Source organism: Thamnophis elegans, chromosome 6 (assembly GCF_009769535.1).
Source record: "Thamnophis elegans isolate rThaEle1 chromosome 6, rThaEle1.pri, whole genome shotgun sequence".
NCBI lineage: Eukaryota > Metazoa > Chordata > Lepidosauria > Squamata > Colubridae > Thamnophis > Thamnophis elegans.
In genome coordinates, this window is record NC_045546.1 from 40,607,905 (window position 1) to 40,624,667 (window position 16,763).

General features: G+C 38.1%; 1 protein-coding gene across 1 annotated transcript; it reads right to left on the reverse strand.

Annotated features, from left to right (window-relative positions):
• Window positions 1-279: 279 nt before the first annotated feature.
• ACP6 (acid phosphatase 6, lysophosphatidic) lies at window positions 280-12,510 on the reverse strand. The gene is given in 11 exon segments (XM_032220472.1): window positions 280-480; window positions 1,897-2,056; window positions 3,806-3,901; window positions 4,076-4,176; window positions 5,340-5,472; window positions 7,993-8,080; window positions 9,894-9,973; window positions 10,287-10,379; window positions 10,381-10,415; window positions 10,493-10,621; window positions 12,090-12,510. Coding segments are annotated over 11 exon segments (1,248 nt in total). The 5' UTR covers window positions 12,282-12,510; the 3' UTR covers window positions 280-339.
• Between the last annotated feature and the right edge of the window lie 4,253 nt (window positions 12,511-16,763).

Consider the following 16,763-nt stretch of genomic DNA (forward strand, 5'->3'; position numbering starts at 1 on the left):
TATCTTGCTTTGCATGTAATGAGTCTATCTCATATATTAGTTTCACCTTTTAAGTGGCATTACTGAAATAAATGAACTTTTGCACGATATTCTAATTTTTTGAGTTTCACCTGTAGAACGATATGCTAATTGCTTTGACATTAATATTATCTGCAGGTAGTAATGTATACCTTGTCTAAAATAATTTACATTCTACTACTAATGCTCATTTCCAAAAGGTAAAACCATGATTCATTTTCACCATTATAACAAGCTTATTCTTGCTGTTTCAGCTACTAAATTTTAACAGTGATTAATACATTATTTTTACAATATTTAGAAAGAGATGTCCTTTCCTGATCAATTGTGTTGTAAAACTGTCTCTTCTGTTTGGGAACAAATCATTTTATACACCTGTGGCTCTGTGCTATATACTGAAAGAGCATTTAAAAAATCTTCTAGTGGACACAAGCCATCTTTACATCCTCTGGGAATCAGCTCCTATAGTAAAAGAATTAATAAAGTTATTTTTTAAAAAGAGATTCGAATAGCCATCCTTATATAAAATAAATCTGGACAGCTAACAAATAACAAAAGACTAATTAAAAAACCAACTCAAACCACCAAGCCCTATAATGGGTGTCAAACTCGTGGCTCAGGGGCCAGATGCGTCACATGCTGGCCACACCCATCCCCGGTTAGCAAAGGGGGGAAAAGTTGGAATACATCATGTGATGACAAAAGTTTGACATCTCTGCTCTATAACAATCTCAATGCAGAATCACAAATATCGGGCTCTCGTCCCCTCCTGACTCAGCTACCTGAAGTAAAATCTAAGTTTTAACCAGAAGGTGAGGAGGAAAGGGGCTTTTGTAAGTCAGGAGGAAGGCTGTACCACAAGGAAAGCTCAGCTGTGGAAGACACTTGTTTCCTAGGTCCCACTATATGACATTTAAAGGAGGCAACCTGAAGCAAGCATCTACCAAACTAGTAAAACAGGCGGAAGCGCTTAAGGAAAAGCAGTTCCAAGGGTAACCTGGTCCCATGGCATATACCTTTTAAAGATGACAATCGGTACCTTGAATTGCCATTGGATCTATTTTTGAGCACAATTCCCCAACTTTTTGGTAAATGGGCTCATTTCAAATTTTTGATGCATTTCACGGATGTGTTAATTGCTATGGGAGAAAAAGACAGTTGCCCTGAGCAATGAAAAAAAATCTAATGAGACACAAAGCCCATATGGCATCTAGGGGAAATTGACACATTGATACTAGCAGTTATGGACCTAATTTATAGGGCACATCAGTTATTGAAGGCACATTGATTATTTCTTTGAAATAATAAGTATAGAAACAGTGCTTATTGCCTCAATTTTTAACAAGGCAGAGATTAGAATAAACCAGGAGGGCAAAGATCCAGTATGCCATTTTTAGAAAGTGATATGATCCAGGGGTGAAATGCTACTGGTTTGGACGGGTTCGCCCGAACTTGTAGTAAAAAAATGCTATCAGTTCAAATGAACAGGTATTTCCGATGATCAGCAGTGATGCATGATTTATATTAGCTAGAAAGCAAGATTTCTTGCTTTCTAGCTCATCTAAATCATGTGGCAAAGCGGATTCCCCCCCCCCCCCCCGCTGTTCTATTTACCTTTGCAGGCATGCTCAGTAGCAAGCTCCGCCCACCCACCCGGATATCATCACATCCATTTTTGATGCTCTGCACATGCCCGGAAGGTTCTGCGCATGTGTGGAGGTGGTGTGCGCGCTCACATTTGTGAACTGGTAGCAAAGGTAAATACTGTAGATTTCACTCCTGATGTGATCTGTTATATTGCTTGAATATTCATATAAAACGTGCAACCTAACACTTGCTAAGGGGGCCCATGTAGTAGTATCGGACCAGAATTTGTACCTCTCCATTATAGATCAGTCGTATAAACCAATCCTTGGAATGCTGATAGAGTTCCAGAGTCACATCTGCTGCATATGGAGGCCACTTTGAATTGAAGACCCCCATCGCCACCAGCAACGGGAAGAGTGTAACATCATGAACAGCATAGAGGATGAGCTTCCTAAATGCAAAATGAACATAATATCTTCTTAACACATTCAATGTATAAGTAACATTTTAATAATAATTTTATTATTGCATGTATATTTATTCCATTTAGGATTAGTTTTCATGAACAGTGAAGTAATATTTTAAAACACCATCCTTTTGCAAAGATTTCATTCTCAAAGCAATTTAGTTTCATTTGAACAGCATAGAAGCTTTATAAACAACATGATTTCACACAAGCAGAAGTGGCTGGATTAAATGAAGAATGCTTCTTCCACCTAGTGGAAATATTCAAGAATCTCATGGTAGCTATTGTGAAAGACAATCATGTAATCTATATTAAAAAAATAATTCAGGCGATTTTTAAAAAATCATCCCAATTTAAAGCATGTAAAGACAAACCCAAAATATTAAAATTGCCATGATTTCTTACAAATCTTGCTTGCATTCCTTATCTAACAAAGTTTCCTTTAACTCAAAGTTAGTCACCAGTGTTTTCCAATGTTTACCCATTTTCCTTACATCTATGTAATACAGAAGGGCCTCTATTACACATGTTTGTTCTAGCATAAAATTTCCAAACAACAACAACAAAAGACTGAATGGGAATTGTGTGGCTATGTTACGAAACCAATAATCCTTTTCTTCTTCCAAACATAGGCTGAAGGATCTAGCCTTAAATAATCCTTGTAATCAAGTGTCCCAAAATGAGTTTTTAAGAGGATAGCTATGCAGGCAGTCAAAAACAATATTGAACATGCAGGAGCTAAAACAGTGGTTCTCAACCTGTGGGTCGGGACCCCTTTGGGGGTCGAATGACCCTTTCACAGGGGTCGCCTAGGACCATTGGAAAACACATACTTTGATGGTCTTAGGAACTGAGACACCAATTTTATGGTAGGGGGTCACCACAACATTTGGAACTGTATTAAAGGGTCTTGGCATTGGGAAGGTTGAGAACCACAACCTAAAATAATAATTTAATAGCAATTGCCTAATAATTGTCCATTCCAGGTTCCTATGTAGTATAGTTCTTAACAGCATCGGACTTTCCTTTCACTACCATATACAATCCTGATTGTTTTTTAGAAGGCCAGATCCTGAAGATGAAACTCAAATACTTTGGCCACCTAATGAGAAGAAAGGACTCACTGGAGAAGAGCTAGGAAAGATTGAGGGCAAAAGAAGAGGACGACAGAATAAGGTGGCTGGATGGAGTCACTGAAGCAGTCGGCGTGAGCTTCAATGGACTCCAGATGATGGTAGAGGACCGGAAGGCCTGGACGAATGTAGTCCATGGGGTCATGATGGGTCAGACACAACTTCACAACTAACAACAAAAAAATGATTGTCCCTTCACCATCCTACTAAGCAACCCCAACTTTCTTATTTACTTTCCTAACCCATTAGTGATTAGCCAACACAGTCTCATCATTCAGGTTTTTTATATTTTTCTGAATTCCTGGAGGGGACTTTGATTACAGAATTACTCAATAGAATTAAAATAGACAAATGTCTTGCCTATTCAGATGTTTTGGACTAAGACTAGTGTTTCCCAGTGCAGAATTTAGGGACAGATAACAAGTAAATCCACAGCTTTATACTGTGTCTGGTCTGGTCTCTATCAATTGCATGTAAGGTCCACATGTACTTATTTTGATTAGCAAGATGTGCCCAGAGGAATATTCATCTTTGAATACTTCTCAATTATGTGTTCTGTTGCAAGTGAAGACAGAGAGACTAATGTCTACAATTTACATACCTGGTCTTAATATCAGAAGAGGGAGGCTCTATTGCCTTCATAATGTTGTCCTCTATGACATTCAGGAGAGGACCAACAGTCATCTGAAGAACCTCCCTATGGGAAAGAAAAATGTTAAATACTTTCAAAACAAGTCTTGAATTTATAGCCTCTATCAGTTCTACACAAGTGGTTTAACAGGTAAGAGAGCTTAAAGTATTTCTAAAGTACTTCTTAATTTAAAGTTATTAGTATCAATCTGATGCTGCTGCACAGTCATCCCATCCTCACCTTGAATTGTTTTTTGTAATATAAAAGAATGAGTCAATAGCTCTCTGCTCAATTAGTTGCATAGAATTCTTCAAAACAGGGTAACTTGGTAGGTCATGTGCCTGAAAAGATAACATTGTGTAAATTAAGTAAAATACATGTCTAAAAATGACATATCTAAGGTTAGATCACTAGCATGTACATACACCTGCATTTTTACTTGAAGTCTGAAGATCGATAACGAATAGTAATTTTGACATAAATTTTAGGTGATAGCAAAATGGCACATTTCCTTGGCCCAAAATAAAATTATATGGTCAGGAATCCAGATATACTGACATACCTAAATATAAATTAAACCATAGTATTCAAAAATTAGAAAAATGCTAGACAAGAACAAAACTTGAAAAGTCTACAAATTTGCGTAGAGCAGGGATATGTCGCAAGGAACTCTGACTTTCCAATGATATATGCCATTCATACCATCCAAGATTCCTTGAAAAACAACCTATCTTTACTGCATAATAAAATGTGCAATGTGTGTTCTGATATTATTTCCAATTGATGAAAATATTACAAAAGCCTGAGCCATTTCCTACATTCCTACAGACTTTAATACAGATTCAGCTGACCTCCAAGTCTATCATTCAAAGATTTTGTCGAGAAATCAACATAAAAAGCAAACCTTAAATATAGAGAAATAGAGCTTGAATTTTAAAAGGGTTACCTTAATCTTACACAAAGACCTAATTCATATTAATTACAAATGGGAACTGCATACACATTATTTGGTCCTATATTATATTAGTAAAAAGCTGGTCCAAGTGTTCCCTTGCTGTTGTCTTGCCATCTATGTTTAATTCAGACCAGGGATTATGGGAATTGAAGGAGATAAATGACATTAGCTGGAGAAATTCAGCATTTACAAAGAGGTACATTTAATAATAATAATAATAATAATAATAATAATAATAATAATAATAAAGTTTTACCCCAAAATAATGGAAATACATGGGATGAGGAGAGAAGAGCAACAGATGCGATCAAGCATATAGGCAAGATACAGCTGGTTAGAGAATAAACAGATTCAGTTCAGACTTGCAAAAGAATGCATTTTATGTTGTTTAAAGGAAGATGAACAATTGCCTCACTTGCTGGATTGTTTACCCGTCTTCCTACTTCTGCAATGAGGTATCTTGCATATTTGATTATGATTTTTTGAGTGTGGCTTTTCCCACAGAATTGCATACATCCCTTTAATAGTTGAAGAAAATAGGAAGTTTACCTGTTCTGCAAAAATGTTGTCAAGGAGAACAATGAAGTCTACTTTTTGCTCATTACTAATGCCCAACTTTTGTTTAATGTTTTTCAGATCTTCTAAGAGGTCTTGGTGCAAATTCAGACTAGCCCATCCATCTCTGTCAAGGAAAACAAATTGCTTCAGGTATTTCTTAATTTTTGCTTTGTAGATCAGAAAAATCAACACTGGATGTATGTTTAATGTTTTAATGCTTGCATCTCTCGAAAATAAAGGGTATAGCAATGTGAATTTCAGAGGCTGAAAGTATCAATCAGCATGTTGCAGAATCTGCAAGTATAAACCTATTTAGGTTTATACTTCACTGAGGTCTTTTTTTCCAGCTTTCTGTGTAAAAAAACACAATTGCTTTAAGATATCAGTCAGGTTCTGAACCACTCTTTCTGCATCATTTTCAAAACAGTTATATAGAAGATAAATTCAAAATCAATTTTAAATAGCAAGAGCTGATTTAAGCAGACGGTTAACTAAATTTCTACTTATATTATTTCATGTTTGCAACATTTTAAGAAAATACCAGTATCTTTAAGATCTATCCATACAACTACAGGTAGCCCTTGAATTACAAAGGCAATTGGGTGTGGAATTTCCATTGCAAAGTGATGTAAATTGTAAAGTGTGACATTGCATGACATCCTCACTTAGTGATGGCAATCCCTGCAGTCCTCATTGCCATGGTAAAGTGAAGATTGTGGGTCATTGAGCACCTCTTTGCAATTTCATGTTCGCTTGCAACAACCAAAATCAGTAGGGAAGTGGCAAGTCCCAAATATTAAGTGGCAGCCATCAGGTGGAGGAGGAGATGCAGGCTGTCAGGAGACTTGGGGGTAGCTGCTACTTGTATATAGGCTACAATCACTATATGGGCATCATCAAGAATGGCAGGACTGAAACTTACATTATAATTTTTTCCTTTTTAGTACAACAGGATCAGTAATTGTCACTTTTCTTAAGCATAGATTTTCAATGTAGATTATGGCCCTCATAACAAAATGGCCATGGACGTCCATAAGAATACAACTGATTTATTACACGATATACTGTATGGGTGAGACTTTTTACAGCTATGCAGGATGTTCATTACCATCCCATCTGACTTTTGCTTTTGTATGACATGGGGATGCTGTAGGAAGTTAAAACCCAACCCTCTCCTAGAAAAATGAAATATCCTGGGAAATATTGAAAAGGCAGAATATTATATTTCCCTGGATAAGAAATGGAGGAACATGTTTTTAGGCAGGAAACAGACTCACTCTTAATAGCCCCCCACCTTTGTCAATGGGCCATTAAAAGGCCTGAGCCAATCTATTCTGCATAACAAAGATCTCCTGCCTTCAGCCCCAGGGTGATGACATTAAGGCATGATAGTATTAGCCCTTTATTCATCTCACCACAGGGCACCTGGGAAGAAGCAATGTTCAACCAAACCTGGACTAAACACAGCCTACAGAGGTGCTCCTGCTTGGCCCCATGGGAGTCTGACAACCAATCAGAATACAAGCTCAGGTCCAAATCCCAGAGAGGGCATAAAACCAGGGACTTTCATCATCTCTGTCTCTCTTTCTTTTTCACCCGACATCTTGAAGCATGTGATCCCCCTTTTCTGTTCAGGAGCTCAAGACATGTGATCCTGTCCACCATTAAACCACCTTTCCAAGCAGCCTCCATGTTTCCACTGTCTTTTTCCCCACTTGGAACTGAACCCAGGAAGACATTTCTTCCAACAATACTTTAAAATTTAACATTGAGCAGCAGCCTTCTATATTATTATTATTTCTTCCCAAGAGATTCCCTGGATTAAGTACAGGGGCCAGAGGCATACCTGAAAATAGGGTTGCATACTAGTTCCCATTTAATTTGGATTCCATGTATATGGAAAAAATAGATGTTGTGACACATGGGACCTAGTAGCTACTATTGAAGGACCCACAAACTAAATATTTTTCTTTGAATATCAGCACAGCTTATGATTGAGTAGCTGTTGTAAGATACCATATCTTACCTTTTTTTTTTTCATTTCAACTCCAGGGAGCCTTATAAAAGAATTTTATTCATTTCCTAAACTGCATATGGATTATGCGTAAGACTGTTTATAATAGCTTCCTGGGAGGTTTAGTAGTAGATCATGAAATACAACTGTGATCTGAGCAGCTAATGAGCCTTTTTCTATTTTGCATGAGCTTTTTGCAGTTGTTCTTATTACAGAAATTTGAGACTCTCATAATAATTATTACAGCCGTTTGCTGAAGGCTTTCATAGCTTCCTACACTTACCCTATAAGGATGGTGAAAAAAGGCAAGGTACAACTTGCTCCCTGCATACACTTGGAGCATGGCCACATTCTTTGAAGACCAACTACACACAACAAGCCAATTTAACTACTATTCCCAAAAGCATAACCAATGAATCTAGGAAAATGCATGCTGCTTTTGATAATGATGCTATCTTATATCAGTTGGCATCAACCTGGAGCCCACTACATACATTAAAATTATTCTGTTCAGAAATCCAAATTAGAAACCATGGCTGTTTTATACAAGGCTATTATAAGCTGCTTTTTGGCACATCAGTGTTTTTTATACATACAATGACATCAACCAAAAATATACTGGCAACTCACCTATGCATAAGTTTAAGTTGTTGGCAATTCCCTGGATTGGGATAAAGGATTTCGGATTCTGCCTTATCTGTGACAATGGTAACAGCTCCTGGGTAATCAAGAAAAATTGCTCTTTCACAAATTGTAATATCAAAGAGGTAAAGCAGGGGTGTCAAACTCAAGGACTGGGGGCCGGATCCATTTTCACTGGCAGAGTGTTGCAGGTGGCTGTCACGGCTGAAATGGAGCTCAGGAGCCACACAAGTGACATTGAGCTGGCCACGCCCACCCTAGCCCGGGCCATTCCCCTGAGGTCAAGCACAACCCTGACGCAGCCCTCAATGAAATCGAGTTTGACACCCCTGATGTAAAGGATTCATACTAGGATTTCTTGCATTCTGGAATATAAATCCACCTGAACTGCATTTTTGTTTTTAAATATTTGTAGTATCCTTTCTATTTTATTACTAACCAACCTCAGTAAAGAACTTTTCCTACTCTTCAAAATCTACATGCCTCTATTCCTAAATACATTACTTTCTAAGTTAATGATACATCATGGCTGCAAACTAAAAGGACCCATTGTACAAAATGCCAATTTAAATCCAGTATTTATTAGCACACTAGCTGATAACCCGGTGTTGCCTGGGTATTTATAGATGTCGAAGCATTTGTCTGACAGGAAGCCATTGAGAGCGGCCTGTCTCCTCCTCCCATGCCCATCATCCCTGCCTTCTCTCTCCCCCCTCCCATGCGCTCCTCTTTCCCGCCCTGTCTACAATCCTGGCACTTTGCCCAAAAGCATTTGTCTGTCAGGGAGCCATTGAGAGGGACCTTTTTTCTCCCTATTTCCAGGCCCATCATCCCTGCCCTCTTGCTTCCCCCTCCCATGCGCTCCTCTTTCCCACTCTGTCTACAACCCTGGCACATTGCCCCAAATCCATCAGGCACTTCCCTATTAGTTCACTAATAGTGAACATCACTAGGCTAACATCACTGCTGGCTTTCCAGAGAAAGCTGCTAAGGAACTGACATCACAAACAGTTGCCGCTCTAGGCTGCTGCACTCACTCTGCTTAACAGTCCAGGTTCTCCCTTCTCCCTCCCATGACATCAAAAGCACTTGCCACTCTAGTACAGTCTAGTACCCTGCATTCACTCTCCTTAACAAGCCAGGTGTTCCAGAGTTATGCTGGAATACACAGATACACACACCAAATTTGTTTGAAATTGCTCGGGGTGCTCGAGTTTTGCTGGAACATACATACATACAGCCTTTTATATAGGATAGGAAGGAAGGATAGGATAGAATAAGATAGGATAGCATAGAATAGCATAGCATAGCATATAAAGATAGGATAGCATAGGATAGATGAATAGATAGCTATAGAAGAATAGAAAGAAGAAGAGGAAGAAAGATTGACATAAATTTACCAGAGATAGATTCAACTCTTGCATTTAACAGCTCATACTGTGAGCTTTTTTGTAAATTAATTTATATCACATATGCCTAAATGTCTTAAATCAAAACCTTTAACAAGGTTAACAAATACTGGGGATAACAAATCAAATCTAAGCTCAAAGACTATCATCTCTCCCTAACATCTCTCATGACTGACATCTTACAAGCTTTAAGGCAAAAGAACGCTTACTTCTTGGTAACCTATAAATCCTCTGACATTTTGGATCCCAGAACTTTCATCTGTTCCACACAGAATTTGGAATTTATTGGGCTGCCTTTTTAGTGAGGTTTTAGATAATGGATTTGGGCATTTTTACACCTCATTTTATGATAGAATTTAGCTAGTTATTTATGGGGTTATCCACCTAGACAAAGTGACAAAATAAGTAGGAATCCATGATGGCAGATATGATATGAAGCAGAACAGAAAACATAGTATGTGAAAAGCTTCCACCGCTAACCTTCTTTTTGTTCTCGATATAGCCCAGCTAACAAACATCGTGTGGATTCCAGATTCCGATCAATATTAGTGGAACGGACTCTGCAAGATATAAGGCAGCCAATGAAATGAAGCGGAAATGGCCATTGCTTTCAACATGCTCCTACAAACATTATGGATGACAATTACAAGACTCTTGAAATTAAATGTTGTGTAAAGGTTAAGATGCTGAATTATGAGGGACAGAGATACAAGTTCTATTCCATCCTCAACAATGGAAGCTCACTGGGTGACTGAATTAGTCAATTTGTCTTAGACTAGCCCACTTCACAGGACTATTTTGTGTATGTGTGGGGGGACAAGTTTTGCATTTTTCTTCAATATTAGGACATACTACATAAAATATACTACTTACAAGACCTCAGAAGATTTGTAGGATGATGACAGGAAATTGGACTCCTCAATATAACGTTTTCTCAGCCGTTCCCCCAGGGTGAACATTTGCGCATGCCAACTTGGTCAACTGTCCCGCAATTACACCTCCCTAGAAAGAGAATTTTTTTTTCACTTAAAGCTGCTCACTAGAAGGCAGGAAAATGCAAAGCTTTGGAAACAAAATACCTTCAGCACTGTTTTTTTGTAATTTTCTTCATAAGGAGAAAATGGTCTTGGTCCACCAGTGAGATTAGTTACTATGTAGGGAAACTTTGTTTGAGCAGGGATCTCCAGAAGAGTAGGATCCCAGTCTACCTGTTTAAAAAACATGATAAAGGTTTGATTTTTAAAAAAATCATAAGTTCTAAACCACTTATATACTTTTTCAGTTATTACTCAAGCTACTCCTTAACTTCAGTTTAATCATCAACAATGGGATAATAGGAATTAGAACTAACTAGATGGTTACATTTTGCTTAGATGTAGATGTAAAAAATGTATTCATGGCGCTTAAGACTGAATATATAATAAAATAAAGAATGTTATTAGCAATAGCAGTTAGACTTATATACCGCTTCATAGGGCTTTCAGCACTCTCTAAGCGGTTTACAGAGTCAGCATATCGCCCCCCACAATCTGGGTCCTCATTAAATATCTAGTCTATCTATTACCCTTCAGATATTTCCAATTTGGCTGTCCTCACATATTGAAAGCTCCTTCAGATCATTAAGCTGCAGTCAAAATCAAAATTCAAATATCCCAATCATTACCATTCATTGTAAGCAAGCCCTTTTTCCAGGAAATTTCACTTGCTCGTGCACATCAATGCTTCATGCCCTATGAAATAGATTCAGTGCACAATGCTCGTCTTTGAACCTATGAATACTGTAACATTTAACAACAACATAATTGTCATAGTGGATCAGGATGCCATTTCCTCCTTTTTCTATTAGATTCAACAGGGAGCAAAAATCATTACTCCATCTCAGGCAAGTTTGGAAAAATTATTTCCAATTCCATAGGAATTGGAATTCTCTTGAAAATATGTTATTAAGCTGCAAAGTTTCCTTTAGAAAATGTGTTGTTTTTTTCCTAATTTGATCTGTGAAATGCAAACTTTCTGAAAACTTGATCTTGTACAGTAATACTGCATTCTTATCATAACTTAAGCTGTACAAACATGTAAAAATGAACTTTGCCAGGAGGTAAACAGCCTTCCATCTTTAATCTTAATTGTGCTGCAGTCATGATTATAGCTGGGCCACTTCCAGGGAAAACAACTTCTATTACAGCTCAACTGAAAAAGAGCAAAGTTCTTGAAAGCAGTCCTCTGTTTCCAAGAGGAAGTCACCCAAACCAGGCATCCTCTTTCACAACCAATGTTTGTAAAATATGATCGCCTATTGACACAAGGAACATGAATCTCAGGGGGACAACGTGCTATGGTCCATAAGAGTCAGACAAGACTTAATGACTGAACAATTACACTGATCTCTAACCAACACCCAGTGGTTATTAAGTAATCTAAATTACCCAGCTCCTTACATGGTACTTACTAAATTATCTAAACTTAGTAACTATCCTGTAAAGGAGACTGGTAATTGTGTTCCAAATCGCACTTCTTCGGAAATTTTGGGTTAGGTCGATATGTGATGCACACCTATAAAAGCATTGGAGGTTTTATTATCGCTCCCACCCTCGATACTACCAGAGCTTTCTCTACCGACCGTATCAGCCCGCTGATAATCCAGCCCGGGTGCGGGAGGAAAGGAAGGCGGCTCACCTGCTCGATGCCGGGATTGTCCGGAGGGGCGTGCGAGCGCCGTGCCGAAAGAGAACTTGCACCAATTTCAGCTCTGGCCGGCCGCTGCCGCTCTCTCCGTCGCTCTTTGCAGCTTGGGCCAGGACGCTCCTTCTTGCGGTGCGCGTAATAAGACAGAGCGCCCACCATGCCTACCCGAGCCCACAGATCCATGCTACGTAAAAGTCTCAAAGTCAGAGGAAGTAGAGGCTCGACTGAAGACAAACCGCCCGCGTCCCTTCCCTGCCTTTGCTTGGGAACGCAGCGCTTATTATCATGGAACAGAAACACACGCCCTCACTTGTATCCTCCGGTTGACAAATAGCGCGGTTGAGAAGACTTCCCGAAAAGAACTTCCCAACACATTGAGGATGGCGGCGGATCATGGGAAATGAGGTTTCCTTTTCTGTTCCTTACTCCTCGGCAAGTTGCCGCTAAAAAACTACGACTCCCAGGAGGTCATCGGGGCACTTAATCTCAGGGCGGGAGCTGCGGGTTCTTTTATCTGGTGGCGGTGGCTGGTACGCGGTGGGAAAAAAGAGTGGCGGTGGGACCTGAAAGAGTTTGGCTTTGATTTAACTTAGTTATGGCACGGTATATTTGCAATACAGAAAAAAAAACAAAAACAAAAAAAAACAAAAACCTCAAGTCGGTTGTGTATTAATTTCGTAGTATTAATCACTGATAGATGCAAAAAGTGCCAGTTTTTAAAATATTCTATACCTGAAACTAGTAGTGATTTTGTGATTAGTACAGTATTATTTGAAAGTAAAGTTTTTTTTAAAGGGGCTCAGTGTTCTAAGACGCTGAGCTTGTCGATCAGGAAAGTTGGTGGTTTGAATCCCTAGCGCTGTGTAACTGAGTGAGCTCCATTACTTTTCCCAGCTTCTGCCAACCTAGCAGTTCGAAAGCAAGTAAAAATGCAAGTAGAAAAATAGGAGCCACCTTTTGTGGGAAGGTAACAGTGTTCCGTGCACCCTTCAGTGTTAGTCATGTTGGCCACGTGACGACGGAAAAGTCTTTGGACAGAACTAGGTCTTCAGCTTTCAAACTGAGATAAGCACTGCCCTAGAGTCGGGAACAACTAGCACAATGTGCGAGGGGAACCTTTACAGTATTGTTTTATTTTTATTTAATAAAACACAGAAATGAAAATATTATTATTTTATACCTCTTCAGAGAGTGCAAGAAACATATCGACAGGAATGATTTTCCTTCTGAAAGATCATCACAAACTTAAAATGCTTTGCTGTAATTCTCCTAGTGAGAAATCCATTATTCCCCATGGAATCTGTTCACACTTGGATTTATTAAATGATCGCAGTTGGATAATTGCTTCAGCACTTGCAGTGTGCATCGCCTAAATATTCATTATTTATCAGTATTTTCTAAGAAGTTTTTATTTCATGTCACTGAATCAGTTAAAAATAATGCCGGATTTAATGAGCCTGTCAGGTTTCCCTCGTGCTTTCAATTAATAGACTACGGTCTTTCCAATGGAGAAAAATCAATTATCAAAAGTCCATTAATGTGAGCTACTGCAATAAAATGGGGAGGCAGGGAGAGATGCTCTGCAGGCATGAAGCCTTGGATTTTTAAATAGGCCCTAGTTCACAATTTAGTTAAGTCACACACTAATTAAGACAGAAAAAATCAAGCAATTTATGCATGTGAATTGTCATATGAAGTTCACAGCTGCTAGCCGACATGGCTGATTTTGAAAAAGCCAGTCAGGGTTGGATTTGGTTAGTATTTGGATGGAACATCATTTGTAAAAATTGGGACTATAGCCTACACTTGGAAGTAACAAAAAAAAATCCAGAAAAAGGCAACATTCCTAGCATTCTATACACACATATTTATGTCATCAATAACAGTTCAGCTTGACTGAAAAACTTTTAAAAATTGTCAAAAAAAAAAAAATCCAACTATCCAACTATCTAGTTTCTGCCATCAAAATGCTGAGACCTTTTTGGCTAATGGTGCAGTCATAGTTCTACAGAGGAATTATTGAGTCTGTCATCTGCACCTCTATAACTGTCTGGTTTGGTTGTGCAGCCAACAAGACAGGACAGACTTCAGAGGATAATTAGAACTGCAGAAAAAAAAAAACAATTACTACCTGCCTGCCTTCCATTGAGGACCTGTACACTGCATGAGTCGCAAAGAGGGCCATGAAAATATTTACATACATCCTGGACATAAATTGTTTCAATCCCTACCCTCAAAACAATGCTATAGAGCGCTGCACACCAAGACAACTAGACACAAGAACACTTTTTTCCCCCAACGCCATCACTTTGCTAAAGAAATAATTCCCTCACCACTGTCAAAACATTCACTAAGGCTGCATTACTATTACTATAGTCTTCTCATTGTTCTTGTCACCCATCTCCTCCCACTTACGACTGCAGGACTGTAACTTTGTTGTTTGTATCTTTAAAATTTATATTGTATTAATTTCTGATTGCTTATTTGTCATTTGCTATGACTATCATTATGTGTTTGGACCTTATGATTCTTGATGAATGAACCTTGTCTTTTTATATACACTAAGAGCATATGCATCAAAGACAAATTCCTTGTGTGTCCAGTCACACTGGCCAATAAAGAATTCTATTCTATTCTATTCTATTCTATTCTAAATATTTTTCCCAGGCAAGAATACCTAGAGGACTCCTCCAGATGGCTTGGATTGAAACTGTCACTAGGAATTCAGGGAGATGCATCCCACCCTATCTGGAGGGTGGCAAAAACTGAGATAGAGCATCCCAGAATATTTGAGAGTCCATAAGTATTGATAAACCTGTGAAGTTCTTCTGAGTAATATGGAAAAATCAATGTCTATATGAAAGTTTGTTTGCTCTTGTCTTATCTTATGATGTCAACATAGTTTCCTTTAAATTAAATTAAAGTTAAAAGAAGCCATGATTTATATCTATAGAAAATGTGGCAAATGAGCAAGCCTTTAACTGTTGCAGCTGTTCTCAGCACTTTCCAGATATGTGACTACAGCCCCCGACTCCCATACTATGACCTTGAAATGAGAAAATTAGGGCAAAGAAATGCATACCTTAATGAGAATATCCTCGATTGCTAATTCTACTCATTTTGTAAATTATAACCTTTTAAAAGTCCTTTTAAAACAACAAAAATAGCCTTCTAGCATGGGATTACTATATAGATAATTAGCCTATGGGATTAATTATATGTGTAACAGTGCTTCACTGTTGTGAATGTGGTTGGGTAAACATCCTGGAAGGTAAAATTAGGATCTAAAGATTTAGCTATGGCTTATGTTTCCTAGTTCTCTACCCAAGCTTTTCCATATACCTTAGGGAAGGAGAGGGTTAGTAAATATACTGGACACAGAAGTTTCTTACACCAACTGTAACAATATTGTGGGAAATAAATTGTTAGACTATTGTAGTTTTTTTTAGGTATAGCATTCCCAAAAGGATATGCAGCAGTGTGAAGAGGGGAAATCCTCTCCTGAATTTTTATTTAGAGAATGAATATCCTATCAAGCTGGGTGCTTCTGTCATATATATATCACAGTTGTATTCTGGTAGAAAGATCACTCAGGGACTTGTATATGTTATTCATGCCACCTCTGTATCTATTCTCTCTTTTTTCTTATGAAAAAATTAAGAGAAATTAGTGGCATGGATGTTGATGAGAAATCCCTTTTGTGTTTTATTCCATTTATCACATTATTATTGGCCATTAGCATTTAATATGATTTCAAATTGTAAGTTTTGATTAAAAGTTTGCATTAAATTTCATTGACCACTAGAGGGCAATAGAAGGATTAGAAGTGAAATACAAAGTCAGAAAATTCCTGTCAGCTGAAGAAAGAAAAAAAAGGCCCTCCCTTTTTTATGCAACAGTATATAGAATACTATCTCCTATTGTCTAAGCTAATTATTCAGGAACAACGTGAGTTTAAGAAATTTATAAGGTTATAATGAGTGCTTTAAAACCTGGGATACGTAAAGACGAGAAACTGCTTGCAAAATATAGTTTTTCTCCCTGTCAACAAACAAGAAAAAAAATCTTACCAGTTTTACAGTAATAATCTTGTAATGCAAAACACCACTACGGTATTTTTAAGTTCTTTTCAAAATCTTAGGAGGAACTATAAAATAGGTTTTCCTCATGAATATCCCAAAAATCACTAATCTCTTTTGCAATAATGCAAACAAAAACAAAACCTCACTTCATTTATATTAGCCATCGAACTGAGAAAAATAGATAAGTGTCTGGCAGAAAAGATTTGACTATTAACATCTTTCCATCCTGATTGGATACATACAAGATGAAACTGTCTAAAGATTTTATTAATCACAATTTCTATTTGCTCTTCAAGCAGGATCGTGTGAGTCCAGGAAGACAGAGATTTGGTGGAGTTGTTACTTGCTAAGCATTAAATGTACATATAAGATGAAAAAGCCTCCTTCCCCGTGTGTGTGTGTGTGTGTGTGTGTGTGTGTGTGTGTGTGTGTGTGAGAGAGAGAGAGAGAGAGGACGGAGAGAGAGCGGAGAGAGAGGAGAGAGAGACGAGAGAGAGAAGAGAGAGAAGAGATTCTCATCACATGGGGTAAAATGTATTTCGCTAATTTAGGTCTCAGAATGAATGCACCCAGCTATTGTGAT